The sequence below is a fragment of the Gavialis gangeticus genome, unplaced genomic scaffold (assembly GCF_001723915.1).
Source record: "Gavialis gangeticus isolate Ggan-Ray unplaced genomic scaffold, GavGan_comp1, whole genome shotgun sequence".
NCBI lineage: Eukaryota > Metazoa > Chordata > Crocodylia > Gavialidae > Gavialis > Gavialis gangeticus.
In genome coordinates, this window is record NW_017729031.1 from 53,207,271 (window position 1) to 53,223,953 (window position 16,683).

General features: G+C 40.4%; 1 protein-coding gene across 1 annotated transcript in view; it reads left to right on the plus strand.

Moving 5' to 3' along the window:
• Positions 1–16,683, plus strand: part of MYO3B (myosin IIIB) — a 281,014-nt gene that overhangs the window by 12,251 nt on the left and 252,080 nt on the right. The window contains exons 2-5 of the mRNA XM_019522847.1: positions 8,127–8,310; positions 10,352–10,486; positions 14,846–14,950; positions 15,210–15,309. Coding sequence (XP_019378392.1) covers positions 8,127–8,310; positions 10,352–10,486; positions 14,846–14,950; positions 15,210–15,309 — 524 coding nt within the window. The remainder of the gene's footprint in view (positions 1–8,126; positions 8,311–10,351; positions 10,487–14,845; positions 14,951–15,209; positions 15,310–16,683) is intronic.

The following is a 16,683-nucleotide window of genomic DNA, read 5'->3' on the forward strand; positions in this document are numbered from 1 at the left end:
CTTCCCGAGGTGCTTCTTCCTTGGGTGTGTGGCCCTGCAGGGAAAGGAAATAATCATCAATTTCATCCTCCACCTCCCTGATTCCCCTCAGCCTCCTAACCTCCTCCTGGAGCTCCCTCACCTGTACCTCCAGGGCCCTAAGGCAGGCGCCTGCAGGACAGGTGTGGGGGTCCCCAATCCCTGCCCCCATGGACCTTTCTGGGCAACCCCTACAGGCCAGGGGGTGGGGGGATGCCAGCCCCGCCATGGGGTCTGTCTGGGTGGAGGCCTCAGACAAGCCCCGGGTTGGCTGTGCCCCCCGGCCAGGGGCTCTGGCAGCACTCTGTGTCAACACCATCGTAGGAGTTGCTGCTTGTTTATGGCTTAGTGCGGTGCCTTTGCCCTGGCCTAGCAGGAGTCTCCCTTCTGGCCCTTCCTGCTTGCCCGCCGGCGCGCTCTGTTTGCGTGGTGCGGCTCGGGAGCGCGGCTCCCTACCGGCTCAGCTAAGAGGGATCTGGGGGGCTTCCCCTCTGGATCCGGCTCAGCTGTGTCCAGTCCCTCTGCCCACTTACCTTAGGGGGATCAGCTGCTGCTGCCTCTGCTGCTGGCTCCACTGCTGCTGTGTCTGCCTCCGCTTCGGGTCAGGTAAGGGGGCACATGTGCATGCGGGACACGTGTGCCTGGATCCCTCCTCTCCTCCCTGCTCCTGGCTCCCAAGTGATATAGTGATGAAGCATCTGATAAAGTGAGCTGGAGCTCACAAGAGCTCATGCATCTCTGATTCAGTTTGTCTATAAGGAGCACCTCTACTTTACCTTCTGCCTAACTTCAAACTAACATGACAAACACCCATAAAGTTTGCAAATCTTACTTTTTCAGCATCTGTTATAGACTCTTTTGATGGTCATGTTCAGCTTACATTTAAACACACTTAATTATTGAGAAATGTCCCTCTTTTGGTGGCAGGGCTCTCAGAACCCTTTGGTCCATAAGCAGGCCATAGGCTGTTTCTCTCTCTGGTGAGATGAGTAAAGGGTTCTAAGTTGATAATCCCAGAACCTTCAGATTGAGAGTAATAGGATTAACTATATTAGTCAAAAGCAATAGTTGGCTATTATTTTCTATGGATCAGCATTATTGAAGCTCCAGTGGACTCCAGCCAGGACGCACACATTCTGCACAACCCACCGATGCTTATAACACCTCCCCTTGGCTGCTAGAAAGAGCTGTCACTCTCAGGAAAATGGTTCTTTCCAGGAACCTCTGGAGGGGGGAATGGAATTAGCCAGCCCATACTCAACCCCTCTACAAGCCAACCATTGGCACTTTCCCCACCAGGACAAAAAAATAATCCATGAAAAAACACTTTCAGTGTGGAACATCAAAATAATTGCCATAACCACATAATTGTCACAATCATCATACCACAGTGTAGGGGAGATGAGAGAAGAACATACAAAAATCAAAAAAGGAAAAACTCTTCCTAATGAATGTTGTAACTTAGAATTTGGGTGTTAAGTTTTATAGGGTTTATAATTAAAAATGTTTAACAGTAGTAGTAGCATACATTAATTTTGAGGTACCATCTACAAGCATCCCCAACCAGCATGGGGTTATGCTGTTCTAGTCACTGCAGATGTACAGTAAATAACAATATCTGTCTTGAGGGACCTGTTGTCATCAAACTTAGTAAATAGGCAAATGAAAAAGAGACAAGCAACATTTTACTAAAAATTAGAAAGAATGATATATTTTATATGTTGTTTTCTTTTGTTTTTTAAATAAAACTTTAAGCTTACAACATTTCCAATGTTATCCCTGTTCTTCTGGCTTTCTGTACAAAATATTTGCAATAGTGCTAAAAATTCACACCTATCAGTGGTAGAAACTTTGAAGTTGTCACCGTGTTGTACACAGTAGTTACTGAATTTTTATCAGTAATAGGGATAGCATTCTACTTCCTGCCCTAAAACTTAGGCATGCATTACTTCAGTACAAGGAGTATCACTAATGTATTGTCAGAACAGGGATTATAATAACTAGTTAACATGTTTTGACTTGATTCCATTCTGCCCATAACCATTAGCCAGTTCATTATGATATATAGTACTATTCCTTCATGTGGCTCTACTAAGGGACTAGAATGGTGTCCTCAGTAGTGCATCCTTGTTAAGGATGAAGATCCCTAAAATTAAAATTTTAGTTTAGATTGAATTGTCCTTACACTGTCTCCTGGAATAAGGAACTTGTAACATATTTAACAGTACAGGATTGGGAGATACTATTTTGAATCATTATTAAAGCAAAAAATTCATGGGAAATTACCTTTATTTTTAAAAGGAAAAACATAATTATGTACAGTTGCTACTCCATGGGGAGGCATCTTAATAAATGATGTTACATTGGCTACAAAGAGTATCCTGCATCACGCTTTGGATGTTCTGTGCAGTAGGCTAGTTGTTATAGTGACAGTGAAACATCAACTGTTTTTGTAAGGCTGTTTGGAACAGCTCATATTCTGTTCTTGTTGTCTATATATCCTCTTGCATGAACTTCCATAACATTTCCTATAAAGCTTTAGGAATTACACATATTCAATATCAGCACATATTAACCTCAGAAACAGAACTGTTTCTGTTATGTACTATTTGCTGTGGAAGCAAAGCAAAGAACACATATCTTAAGTAAAAGAAAAGATGTGTGAATAATGTATGTGTGCATGGCATTATGGAAATAACCCCAAATAAGTGCATAAGATGTATTATGCACCCACATTCTGACTGGCACTAGATTAGACAAAAAGTTCTGAGATGAGGAAGGAGGGAAGGCTTGCTGTTAAGGGACATCATGATTTAGCATCATGTATAATCCCAGAACCTTCAGATTGAGAGCAATAGGATTAACTATATTAGTCAAAAGAAATAGTTGGCTATTATCTTCTGTGGATCAGCATTATTGGGGCATGCATCCAGAAATATGCACAAAACATACTTTTAGGTCTGGCTCACCTTGAAACCCCCTGTAGAGGTCCTGTTGTGGATGACTTGTGGGACAGTATCCAGTAATTTGAGAGTAGTTCTTTGACCTAAACGCTTTCTCTGCCTAGAGATTTAGCATGTACAATCTGAATTTTGTCCTTTATTTATAATTTACTGCATCATATCTAAGTGATGAGAAACTATGCCCTATTCATCCATCGTATTGACTTACAATAGATAAACAGCAGTCACTCTAGATAAGTCTGTCTCTGCAAGAGACCAGACTTGATTGGGAATTTGAGATGTTCTTGGCTTCATTTCCAATGTACAGAAGTTCTGAATTCCTGAGGGCAGATTAAATTATTCCTGATTGTATATTGTTGAATATGGCCATTTAAACCACTAGCTATTTTCGAATGTATCTGTTTTTAAAACTATCATTGTTCTACATGGACCATTCTTTCTCTAAGTAATGTGTGGTAATATGTTACCTTTTGGCTAGGGACAGACATTACACATAAACCGGTTTAAATGATCAGAAACTAGTTTAAACCTGTAGCAGAACAGATGTTCAGTGCACATAAACCAGTTTGAAAATGGCTGAAACAAGTTTGATGTAAACGTGGTTGAATGTAGTATCAGACTTAACTGATTTAGGTCAAACCGGTTTATGCAATGTCTGTCCCAGACCCCTTGCTGGTTTAAGGTAAATCAGACACCCACAGCATCCCAGCATGCTCTCTTGGCTGGGTTGGGCTCCCTGCTCCACAGCAGGGCTGGCCCCTCCCCTCTGCTCCCTGGCTGGAGCTCTAGCAGAAACTGCAGGCTGCTTCCCACCTCCCCACTCCCTGCTAAGCAGGAATTCCCTCCTCCTCTCTGCCTTGCTGAGGAAGTGTCTGTGTATTACCTAGAAGACCACATGCTGGCTAAGGTCCCTGCTAAATCAACAGGCAGAATCAACAGGCAGCTGGTAATTTCCCTCTGTTGTTTTCTTAATGGGGTGATAAACACTGAGTTAGGGGGTGATAAACGCTGTTATCAATTCTCTGCTGGGCTAATCAGAGTGTCCTGCAGGAGCCTGGGCATGCCTCCCCTCAGCTCAGTACTGTCCAAGGGAGGGAGGGCTGCTCTAGTGCCCCCAGGCTTCTAGCCTGAGCCACTGCAGGCATGTGCTGGCATTTCTTGGATATCTGCCCAGTTATAAATCTGATTTAGCCTAGCCAGATTAGACTAATCTGCAAAGATTGAATCAATTCAGGCTCAGGCGTTTTGAATGTCTGTCCCTAGTCTTTATGTCTTCTGACATAAATGACATCATAATTTTTTTTTTCCCAAAGGCTTAACATAAAGATCAAAAGAAAGCCCCCTTTCCTGGAAAGGAACAAAATATCAAAATAGGTTTTCCAAAGACTCTACTTATTACTCTGAATGCTGCAGTATGGATTTATGCTGTGAAGAATTTATGCTCAATCTAATTCTCTAGCATGATTAGTTAACAAAATCATGCAGATTAAAAAAAATGAATTCAAAAGGTTCTGTTTCATTTGATATTACTTTATCAGCTGTGAATATTTCTAATCAGCCCTACAGTTCTTTAAAACCAAGGAGTCATAGGTAATAAGGTCTGGAAGGGACCTCACAAGGTCGTCTAGTCCAGCCCCCTGCTCAAGGCAGAATCATCCCTGACTAAGAGATTTAACTTAGGAAGCTACTGACAGTGCTCAGTTGGGCGTCAGCAGTATTCTTTCTCAAAGCAATCCTAAACAGCTGAATTCTGTAAGAGGAACACTATCAGAATAGTCTTTGAATTTGAATAAAAGAGACAGACTATAGCGAAAGGCATAATCTCCCTCTGTGTGTCCCTGGAGCTAACTCAAAGCCAAGACCCAGCAGATGACCAGATATATATATAAAGAAACAATGACTACTCAGTCCTATGTTGGTCATAGCAAACATTAAATTTTAAAATGGTATGAAAAAGTTGTCATTTGCATGGACATTGATATCATCAAAAGCAAACAGTGCTAGCAACATCAAATGTAGGGTGGTGGGGAGGGTGGTCTTATTTTAGAGAGGGATTTTGCAATAACCACTCTCAGTCTAACTATTGTGGACTCTCACTGGGTGGAGACATCTTCAGTTTTTTTCTTAAATTACTTTTATCCATTGTCTATTGCAAAGCATTTGATTCTAATAATTTAATAATCTGTATTTTGACAACAATAAAGCCAAGCCCGCTCTGTCAAGGAAACCAGCTACAACTGTCTTGAGGAATGATGTTTACAAATACAGGGGTCAGGTGGCAAATTGTTAAAATGTCTTATTATGATTAAGTTAATACTTTAATTATAGCAAGGCGCCTTACCCTAAGCACTTCAGTATCACACCGCTATTTGTAGGTAGTAGGGGAGAGGCATGAGTTCAAGCCCTGCTGTATCCTCATGCTGAAAGCTATTCTCAGTTTACCCAGCTGTAAATGGGCACCTAATCATCAGGCTGGGTAGTCAAAGATGAGCACATGTGATGCAAGCCACAGTACTCCCTTGTGGACCACTGGCTACAGAAGTTGGTATGCTTTAACCTCACTGCATTCAGACAACCTTTTGATATCTAGCAACATTTCTAAATGGCAAACATCAGCAACTGGAAAGGAAGTTTAGGTTAGATATTAGGAAAAACTTTCTCACTAGGAGGGTAGTGAAGCACTGAACAGGTTTCCCAGAGAGGCTTTGGAATCTCCATCCTTGGAGGGTTTTAAGAACCAGCTAGGCAAAGCCTTGGTTAGGATGATGTACTTGGGGGGGTGGGTCCTGCTTTGAGCAGAGAGTTGGACTAGATGACCTCCTGAGGTCCCTTCCAACCTATGATTCTGTGAACTGCAAATCTACATAAATGGAGATAACGAAGCCAGGTATCATTAATCACCTTGAATTACTGTCTCTGGTGCAAAACCAAAACTGATAACTTTGAGTGTTCGCAGTCTCATTTTCTGGTTCCACAAACAGTAGCAGCCTGGATGACCCATCCATGTTTCTCTGTCTCCTACGCACACCTAAGTGTTGAATGTTCTCTCTGTCCTAGTTCACCGACCATCTCAGTATTCTCATTCAGATTGTTCTTAAGGACTTGGTTATTTCATATTTTCCAGAAGAAATGAGTCAGCAACCAAACCCAATCTCCTACACCTCTAAGCTACTGTGAACTTCCTAGCATGCCTTCTCTGTGTCTGCCTGTTTGATTGTCAGCTCTTTGAGGCAAGACCTTGTTCCCTGAATGGAGCCAAACACATTATTTCATAAATACCAACAATGATATTTGACCCTGATGTAAAGAATTAAAGTTATAAATACATAGGATAGACAGGAAAGGTTCTTTGGGTAGATGTAATATATTGTATTAGACCAACTAAATAGCTGGGGAAAGTTATTTGCAAGCTTTGGGGCACAAACATCCTTCTTCAGCTATTGGATGAGGAATGCCTGCAGAAGGGTGTTTGTGCTTGAAAGTTTGCCAAGAACTTTTCCCAACTATTTAGTTGGTATAATAAAAGATACCACATCTACCCAAAGAAACTTGCCTGCCTGTGTCCTTAGATCAACACAGCTGCAACCGACAACCCCAAATACATGGGATTGGATTTAAATAATATTTATAGACTGTTGTTTACTTTGTGCTTTTAAAAGCCAACATTGACTTCTATCAAGTGTGTTCTTTTTCTTCACTGAAAATCAGACAGATTACTGCCTACTGTAGTCCTTAGTTTTGGCAGTGAGACACTAAATTTCTGTACAAGTTTCCCCACATGTATCCTTCTGAGACAATTACACAGTTAGGGATATCAAAACCATTATGGGATGCTATGCATGGAGCAAAACATAAGGGTCAAATTCAGCTCTGATGAAACTGTGTATAACTCTGCTGAAGCCAACCGAACAGAGCCTACAATGAAATTGTTCCTATCCTTGTATCCTGTTGATAACAATACTCACTGTTAGTCCTAACGGTTTGCTCTCCCTGGCTACTGATACTGTGCATTTGCATCTTCAGCCTGCCAACTAGGGCTGTGTGAAGCTTCGGTCCCTGATTCAATTTGGCGGAGATTTGGCCTGATTCAGTGGCCAAATCTCTGAATCTGAATTGAATCAGGAGACCCTTTAATCTCTCCAAATTGAATCAGAACCCTCCAAATCGATTCAGAAAGATTCAGCAATTCGGACGTAGACACAGCTTTAAACACTTTTTCTACATACCTCAAGGTACCAGGTGGCTTGTGAATGTTGCAATGCTGGGAAGGATGGAGTATCCCACAGAAGCATGGGGGACTCCCCACTGTGCTCGGCAGCAGACCCAGAAGTGTCTGCATGGAGCCAATAGCAATGTCTCCAAACATTTTTTTTTTTTTAAATTTCCAATTGCTTCTGTCCACCTTCACCTCACAGGTCTTCCTACCATATTCTTTGTCTTTTGTGCTTAGTTTTTGCTTGCCTTTCCTCTTAATTTCCCCTGAAATCATTAAACATCAAAAACCTCATTATAGTTTTCTCTTTCCTCATTTCCATCTGTCTTATTCTATGTTTCAGTCTGTATTCCATTAATGTATATTCCTTCTCCTTCTCTTCCCATGGGTACCCTGTCTGTCTGTTCATCCTTTCCATCCATCCCCACTTTTGTCTCAACATCTCACCTATTCTTCCTCCCAGATCTTGCTACTTCTCATCTATTTAAGTACACCTGGCAAGCCGGTTCTCTTTCCTTGCTCACACCACTTTCCCTTCCCTCCCCCCATACCCCCAGCAGAGAATCATATGACAGCCATTTAGAACAGGTGCTAATCAAGAAAGCAGTGGAGCTCAGAGGTATAGATTCAGAGTCCTCCGCCCCTCTAAATGTGAAGATTGGTTAATAGAGGCATTTAAAGGATCATATTCATTTTTCACTGGTGAAATACTGGGTCCTGATCTGATTTCTCTTCTGTCTGGACTGTCTGTTCAGCACTGTACAACCAGCAGACATGATAGTGGAAAACTATGAATAGCAGCTGACTGTTCCATGTTTTTTATTCTGTGCTCCAGTTCTGTTTGTTCTACCCACCTGGTTAAAAAAGTTTGGTAACCAACCCCCCCATTTAAAATGTATAGTCTGTTTCTTACAACAAACTTTGTTTTCTAGGAAGCCATTATATGGATTATTTCAATACAGTACCAATATGATTGGACTAGAATCATTAGCTGATCCCTCAGATACTTGGGAAATCATAGAGACCATTGGAAAAGGCACTTATGGTAAAGTCTATAAGGTTGCCAATAAGAAAGATGGGAGTCTGGCAGCAGTAAAAATTCTGGATCCTATCAGTGTAAGTAAAAGACAACATTCATATTTTGAGTATAATTTAAATGGTCATATGAAAAGGTATGACTTTCAAAAGGATTTAAAGTTTAAATTCAATGCTTAGACACTGAAAAAATCCTGGAGAGAACAGGTCCATGGCTTCTTAAGCACAGATGAACTAACTGATTTGGAAGAAAAGGCAAGTGATTCAGTCCTGTGGCTAGCCTCCAGTTTTGAATCCTTCTATGGCATATGATTTTGCACCTAGTCCCACAAGTGATACACAGACAGAGGAGGCTGAACTACCAGTTTAGAGGAATGAATTTAGGTTTCTGTCTATTTCTGAGCCATTCACAGTCTGCCCAGCTGTTCAAGGACTGCTTTGAGGCTTCCCCTCTAGCTTGCTCCTATGGCATTTTGGCTAGGGGTAAGTGAAACTAGGGGGGCATCTGAACCCCAAGGCTTCCATGCTTGTGGTTTGCACATAGGATGCATGCCATGGAGTGTCTAAACTCAAGACTGAAGAGTCTAGGATACATGCCAATGGTAGCATCACACAGACCTGAAAGACTGAGCTCTCCTCGGTTGATGGAATTTGGGACTTATTTGGCTTGAGACATGACATTGGAAAAAAAAAAAAAGGATCCTATCATTATTTTTGCCCCTTGTTTTGGCCGCATTTAATAAACTTTATAACTGGTTTCCACTACTGATCCATGTACTGCTTTTGACAGCAGTTTAATGATATATATTTAATGATTTTTCCTTGTAGGTGGGTGTAAGATGAAGGTCTTTTTTCCCCATACTGTTTGGGGGGAAACCTTGTGTTGTATTCGAGTAAATAAGGCATATAAATTTTATATAACATACGCAGTGCTGTTCATGTTATAAAAAAAAAAAAGACCAACAGGAGGGTTTGGTGGCCTGGCTCTACTCAATTCACCCTTCACTCCCTCTGCTTCATCAAGCACAGGAAACCTGAGATGCTTGAAGGACTGTTTCTCCCTGGAGTCCTTATATATAACATACACTGTGCTGTTCATCTTAAAAGACCCATTTCACTGTACAAACTCTATAAATAAATCATCTCACCAACCACTGAAGTGCTGCTAGTGCTCAGTAGAGTGCTGCTGATTTTACATAGTGGACAATACTGTTATGCAATAATTAAAACAAGAATCAAAGACACACAGAGACCCAAATCCTCAGATGCGTTTAGTTGCCTCTTTCCCACTGATATCAATAGGTAAGCATCTACATACCTTTGAGGTTCTAGGTCCTACAAGCCATGTCCAACTGAGAGATTTCAGTAGGCAATTATTTGATCATGACATGGGATAAAATAATCTTTTATTGAACCAAATACAATTTGTTTTTCTTTTGTACAGTGTGAATCTGTACAGAAGGTACTAAGTAACATGGGACAGTGTCATAAAACAGTGGACCTGATTCAGGAAACTATCCCTGGTCAGCAAACTACTCCAGCACATGTTTAAGTACTATTAGAGTCAAAATCTATATGCAATAAGGATAGTCTTATGTACATAAGTCTATCATGGTTTCATAAACTGGGGCCAACATATTGCACATCAAAACATGTCCTTTATTGTCTCACCTTTACAAAAATGTCTCCTTTGACAAAATTTTGACTAATAGTAATAAGCATAATTTGCTAATTTTGTAGATTTTGATTTTGGTCTATTTAATAGTTCCTACTGTGCATGTTTTAGATTATGGGCTTTAGTTAACTATTACATTCCTCTGCTTTAAAGATTTTTTACAGTATTTTTATTCATGTTCAATTGTTTATAAAACTGCTACATAGCAAGGCCCATCTGATGGCCTGAGAAAGCTTAGATTCATTTATTTACACGTAGCTCAAACATCAGAAAATATTATTTTAAAATGATTTGAAAATAATAGTTATGCAAATAGCTTAGACAAATGAGAACAGTTAAACATCATTTTTTACTGTGGTCGTCCCAATGTGTTATGCATCATGAAGATTTACTTGTACAATGTAAAGTATTATGTGTACACTAAATATATTGGTGTTTTCTGTTTAGGATGTGGATGAAGAAATTGAAGCAGAGTATAATATTTTACAGTTTCTTCCCAATCATCCCAATGTTGTTAAGTTTTATGGAATGTTTTACAAAGTGGATCAATATGTAGGAGGACAGCTCTGGTTAGTTCTTGAGGTAAACATATTTTGGTAATGTTATATCTTATTTGAAACAAAAGTTTAAGTTCAGCTGCAGGCCCTTTGCAAGCTGGTGCAGCAAAAGTTGCTGGATGTCTGTGTCTATTTTCACAACAGAAACTTAGAATGTTGTGGTTTTTGGTTTAGGGATACTGAGCAAGAAATCTCGTCTGGGGGTGCTTTAAAAGAGGGTGTACTCAATGTTTATTAAATAGCGAACCCCAGATGGTGGACTTAATCTTAGTATTTTATGACCATTCATGGGGCTATCAACTCACTTCAGCAGCATAGAGGAGGCTTCCTAAGAATTTGCTCTCCTGAAAGTGACCCAATATTTTAGACTGGAGAAAATTTTTTCCAAAACACTTGTGTAAATGTTGGGCAAAAGTCACAATGGATAAAGATGACTTTATAATGAGTACAGCAGACAGTAATTACCAAACATGCCACCCATCACAAATGTGGGCTGAGGTAATGTAATGGGAAAATGTTTCCTATGGCAGTGTAATATCTGAAGCAGGACACTGTCAAATAACTACCACTTTAAGTGGCTTGAAAAGATGCTGCCCTTTTAGCAGTGCTTGCTGCTCTACAAGTAAAATGCATTGCAGTCAATGGGAGTGTTGCCAAAAACAGCAACAGAGGCAGGATTTCACCCTGATGAGGATGTTTCTCAAGGCTTAATTGTATGTAGCCCAGCACAGAGATTACATTGATTTGAAAAGAAGTGGTAGATCATTCAAGCATTTCTTTATAACATAACTATATCAATATAGATGCCAGCTCTAATTTGCTCATTATTGATCATTTTAGAGAGACCATTCAGCTATTTTTGGACTGTGGATGATGCCAGAGTAAAGCACTATCACTTTATTTTTCACTTTGACCCTTTTCTGATAATATGACACCCACAAATGCATTATAAAAGTAAAGTATATAAAATAAGGATGACAGCATTGGTTCCAGATGTCTGTTTTCATATTTAATGTCACTATATCTTTTCTGTATGGGTTCTTTCAGGCAAACATTCTTATTCTGCTTGTATACATATTGGCTAGCTAGTATATTTTTGTAGATTGAAGTAAATTCCATTTCCCAGGTGACATTGGACATTAGGCCTGTGTGAAGCAGCTTCACTTCAGATTCAGATTTGGCCGATTTGGGGGACAGTGACTTGATTCGGTGATTTGAATCACTGTCCAAATAATTTTGACTTAATATAATACGGAGATTCAGCTGCCGCCAAATTGGCTGAATCTCCAAATCAAACAGGCCCCACCCCCTGCCCACTCTTCCAGCCCTGTCAGTGGCTGCACCGCCCAGCCCCAGTGTCCTGTTACTTAAAATAAAAGCCTCACATTCACTGGCTCCTGCCAGGCGGAGGAGGCAGAGGGGTGATCCCCACTGCCCCCCACAGCCCCGTGCTGCATGGGTGGCTCTTCCATGAACCCCTATCCCCTGCCCACTCTCCCAGTCCAGTTGATGGCTGCCTCATCTGGCCCCAGCATCCCAACACTTTTTTTTTTTAAAGCCCCGCACTCTCTGGCTGCTGCTAGGTGGGAGGGTGTGATCCTCGTTGCCCCCCACTTCCCCACACTATGTGGGGGAGCTCTACCATGAACCCCCAGAGGCCCCAATGGCTGCTGCAGCAGCCTTTGAGTGTGGGACTTTTTTTTTTAAAGAGCTGGGATGCTGGGGCGCTCAGGGGCAGCCATGGGGGGTGGGGCTGGGAGACCGGGTGGGGTTCAGGGTGTGCTCAGAGTGGCTGGGTGAGCAGGCAGGGGATGGGGCCTGGTGAGGGTCCTCCCATGGTCCCCTCCCCCCTCTTCAGCCCCCTCCTCCCCGCTCCCTATTTATCAGCACAGAGTCCCTGTCCAGCTCCCTGCAGTGGTGAGCAGGGACTGCTGAAATCTCCAAATCTCTTCAAAGCTCTCCAAATCTTTTCTGAATTGATTCAGAGAGCTTCAAAATCTCCAAATCTCTTCAAAGCTCTCCGAATCTTTTCTGAATTGATTCAGAGAGCTTTGAGGTTTGGACCTTTTTATTGGTCTCCCGACTCGATTTGGATTCGGAGATTCAGCCGCCAAATCTAGCTGAATCTCCTCCGAACTGAATCAGCACCCAAAGCTTCCCACAGCCCTATTGGACTTCATAATCTTTATAACAGTCTCACAACTATTAGAAGAACATGCCATCTCTGAAATTAGTTTTTTGCACTGGTAGTGTCAATTAGCTCAATATAGTAATGTCTTTTATTTCTGATCCACCTAACTTAAAAGCTATTAAAAATATTAACATAAAAATTCACATTTTCACATTTTACAAGTTCATTGAAGGTTTTCTTTAATAAAACAGAATATGCAAAGTGCTCAGTTACACTGATCACCATTTCATTAATAAAGCTGCATCTATATCATGATGAATGAAATATATCATTTGTATTTAAAATGTATTTTCTTTCGAGCATAATTCTACTTCTTACTACTAGCAGTACTTTACTTAGGTGAAGACTCTTTGAACACCATGGTAAAGTACTACTCAGGTTTGCTATGTGTGGCAGAATTATTGGGCTTATAGAAGGAGCTTGATATACAGGCATTTTATAGTTATCAATGAAATAGGTATATTGCAGGCAACAGAAGTACAGCTTCCATACACTTCCTTTAAACATATATTAACCTTCATTTGTAAGTAATACACTTAGAAGTAGTAGAAGTAGTGTACATATTACTTTCATTCCCTAAACCACCTACTATCTACAGGTGGTCACTGCCAGTGATGGTGTTGGTGTTTAGTCATGGGTATTTACAGCATTTACTATAGCAGTGTGATTCACCTCATGTGATACTAAATATCTGTCAATCCATGACAGTGATTGCTTCTCAGGGAAATCACTAAAATGTATACACAAATTATTAAACGTATGAACTCAGCCATTTAGAATAGAGTTGCTCTACAAATGTATTTGGTGTCTAATAGTGGCCTAAAGACTCCCACCAAATTACATGGGACAAATTTATGAATTTACAAGGAAGGTAATTCTTGCAGCAGCCCCCACTATCATCCACTAATGAAGCAGTAGCTAATTTGAATAAAGGAAGCCAGTGAGATCTGTGTTCTGGATGCTATGTGCCTAGCACAATCATCTGAGATGTGGGAAAGTTTAGAACTGTAAAAGAATTTGTTAGGCTTGTAGTAATGCTTGCAATGTAAAAAATATGTACACCTCTCCTAGCACACAAGTTGGGTGGCATTGCATTTGATACTAGGTTTACAAAGGTTAGCTACAAAATGTAAAATGAAAGAAAGATAGTTCAGCAAATCCCAGAGAAGCCTGATAATATTTGCCTATATGGCTGTGTTTGATTGACCTCTTAGGCTGTTAGGCTGAAAGTGGGTGATGCAGAGTGAGTTTATATCTGAGTTCAAGCATCATGTTGAATGCACACACACACAATTATTTTGCAACAAAAAAGCTGGCACAGCACAATAGGGATCAGGCTGCAAAAAATATAGGACAGTCAAGAAGAGCAAATACAATAACAAAAAATAAATTCCACTGTTTTACTGTTTAGTGCTAGACAACTGTTGTAATAGAAAAGTAAGAAAGGCCAAAGAGGGAGGAGGGGTAAATAGTCACTAGCAGGACATGGAGGATGAACTAATGATCTAGGTGAAAACACATTTACAAAGGTTCTAATTTTATTTTTTCTCCTCCTCCTCCTTTGATGTATGGCAGCCCATTAATGGAAAGTGCTTGTGAGAAGCTGTGCTTTTCTGGATCAGAATGTTTCATCTCAGCTGTTGGCAGAGCATGCCATCAAGTCTGAGCGTAGAGATATGGCTGCTGTCTATTTTATATTGCCTGCCAGCAGGAGCATTGATGGAGTGAAGGTTTGAAATGACTGTAATTTGTTACCTCCCAGTTATCAAGTGCATCAATCTTGTCTTTTCTGGCCTTTTCTTCATACAAAGGCTGTTTTTCAAAAAGACAATGCACATATTATTGTGAAAATACTCAAATAATTTAAACCAAACCTATAAATTCTATTTAAAAATAAAATGTATGCCTGCTGTTTTAATATTTCAGTTTTGGTTAAATTTTACAATATCTGACATCTACTTTCCTCCCTCTCCACTCTCCCCCAACATACTGTGATTTATTATCAACATTGCTAATAAAATATGCTCTATGACAAGTAGGACAACTTAAATAATTGTGGGTGGAAATCTACTTGGTCTGGGATTTGTGTTATGATGCAGACTCTCATATAAGGAATTCACCATCTAAACGAGACTGTTGAGTAATAGAGGTCTTGTTGTTTTTCTTTTTTTTCCTTTCCCACCGCTTTCCCAGCTGTGTAATGGAGGTTCTGTCACAGATCTTGTCAAAGGCCTGGTGAAGTGTGGCCAGCGGTTGGATGAAGCTATAATCTCATACATCTTATATGGTGCTCTCTTAGTAAGTATGTTCATCAGGATGGTAATGGCAGCAGAGAGCGCAATTTACTCATCTCATACCTTTTTCATTTATAATCTATGGTAATGTTGACAATATTATGCTGGCTGTTAGAGCAGCAGGGGGCATAGCAAGCATGTAATCCATTGGACGGATGTTTCTATAGTGCAAGTGCAGAGTGTCTTCATTATACTCCCTAACAGTAGGGTAATCATTTTTAAATGAGTGACTAAACTTATTTTTTGTCATTCCTGTCATATAGGGCCTTCAGCATTTGCACAATAACCGGATCATTCATCGTGACGTCAAAGGGAACAACATTCTTCTGACAACAGAAGGTGGAGTCAAGCTCGTTGACTTCGGTAATGACTGTTTACCATTTGTTTTCTTGCCCTGTGCAGTTTAGCCGGAGGCGTCCATTTATTTTCAACTCCTGGGCAGAGGTAATACTAGAACACTACTGGGGAAGAGACTTTTCCATGAGACATCTGGAGATATTTAGAGCATGAAGGGGAAAAGTTATATATGGAGAAATCTAGAAAATGTTGTGAAGACATCTGAAGCTTAAACATAGTTCAAAGAAACCATTTTATTTACAAAACTCTTTTGCATTCCACTAGGAATATCATATCTCAGGGAAGTTGTCTCTAATTTAAATTTAAATATTACATTTTTTGCATATGAAAAGGAAACATTCTTCTCTCTCAGATGGCTTTCACTAGCCTCAGGCACATTTGCTCCCTCTGAGCAGAAGGTAAAATGGTCCTATGAGTCCACAATCTAACAGATCCATTTAATTTGTGATTACTGCTGTTAGATATGGGTCTGGCTGGATTGGAAACATCAATAACAACCAGAAAGAGAGAAGCAGAGTATGGGAATTTTGCAATAGAATTTATCTCCACTTAAGTGTCAATTTCTTGAAAAATATGTATATTTAGAAACGTAAAAGTATATGCTAGATTCCTTCTTTAGACTCAAGTATTTTTAAAACATAAAGTGATATTTTATTAACAGAGAGGAGCAGGATATCAATAGTATATGAAATCATATTGAGTGAGGATAAACATGTAAGTTAAATAGTATAGATGACAGTTGTTTGCCTGACAGTGCATGAAGTGAAAGGAAAATATTCACAGAATGTGTGTGCGCCATATAAGTGGTATGCCAGAAATCCTGCAAAGAATGAAATAATCTAAAATTATAATACAGGAATATTATGACATGAGGAAAGCAAACAATGGTGCGGCTATAACAGCATTATTTAACTAACATTGTTTTTTAAATCTGGGGACTGTTAGTATAATAAATTTAGGAAGCAGATTTTTTTATTCTTGCTAGAGATTGAAATTCATTGCTGCTGGATGGGAGATGCACACAATTAAAGTAGTGCTGGGAGGAATATGTGGCCTGAGGAAAAACTTGCAGTGGCCCCTTTTGTCATTTAATGGTTGGGGGAAAAAATCCCTTTTCATTTGAGGCAGTTTTACAGTCTAATTTTTAATAATAACTATTATTATAATTATTACTCGCTAATTGCCTGTCAAGAATGATGGATTTCAGGGAGTGTTTACATGGCCCCCCTTGCTCCCCACTCACCCTTCCTGTGCTGCCGCCACTTCCTCCTCCAGTCTTTGGTGTAGGAGCTCCCTCCCACTGCCCACCTCCGCCTCTCAGCGGGGCTTCCCCCTGCCTCCCCTTCTCTCACTGCTCCCCTCCTTCCCTCCCCCCCCCCC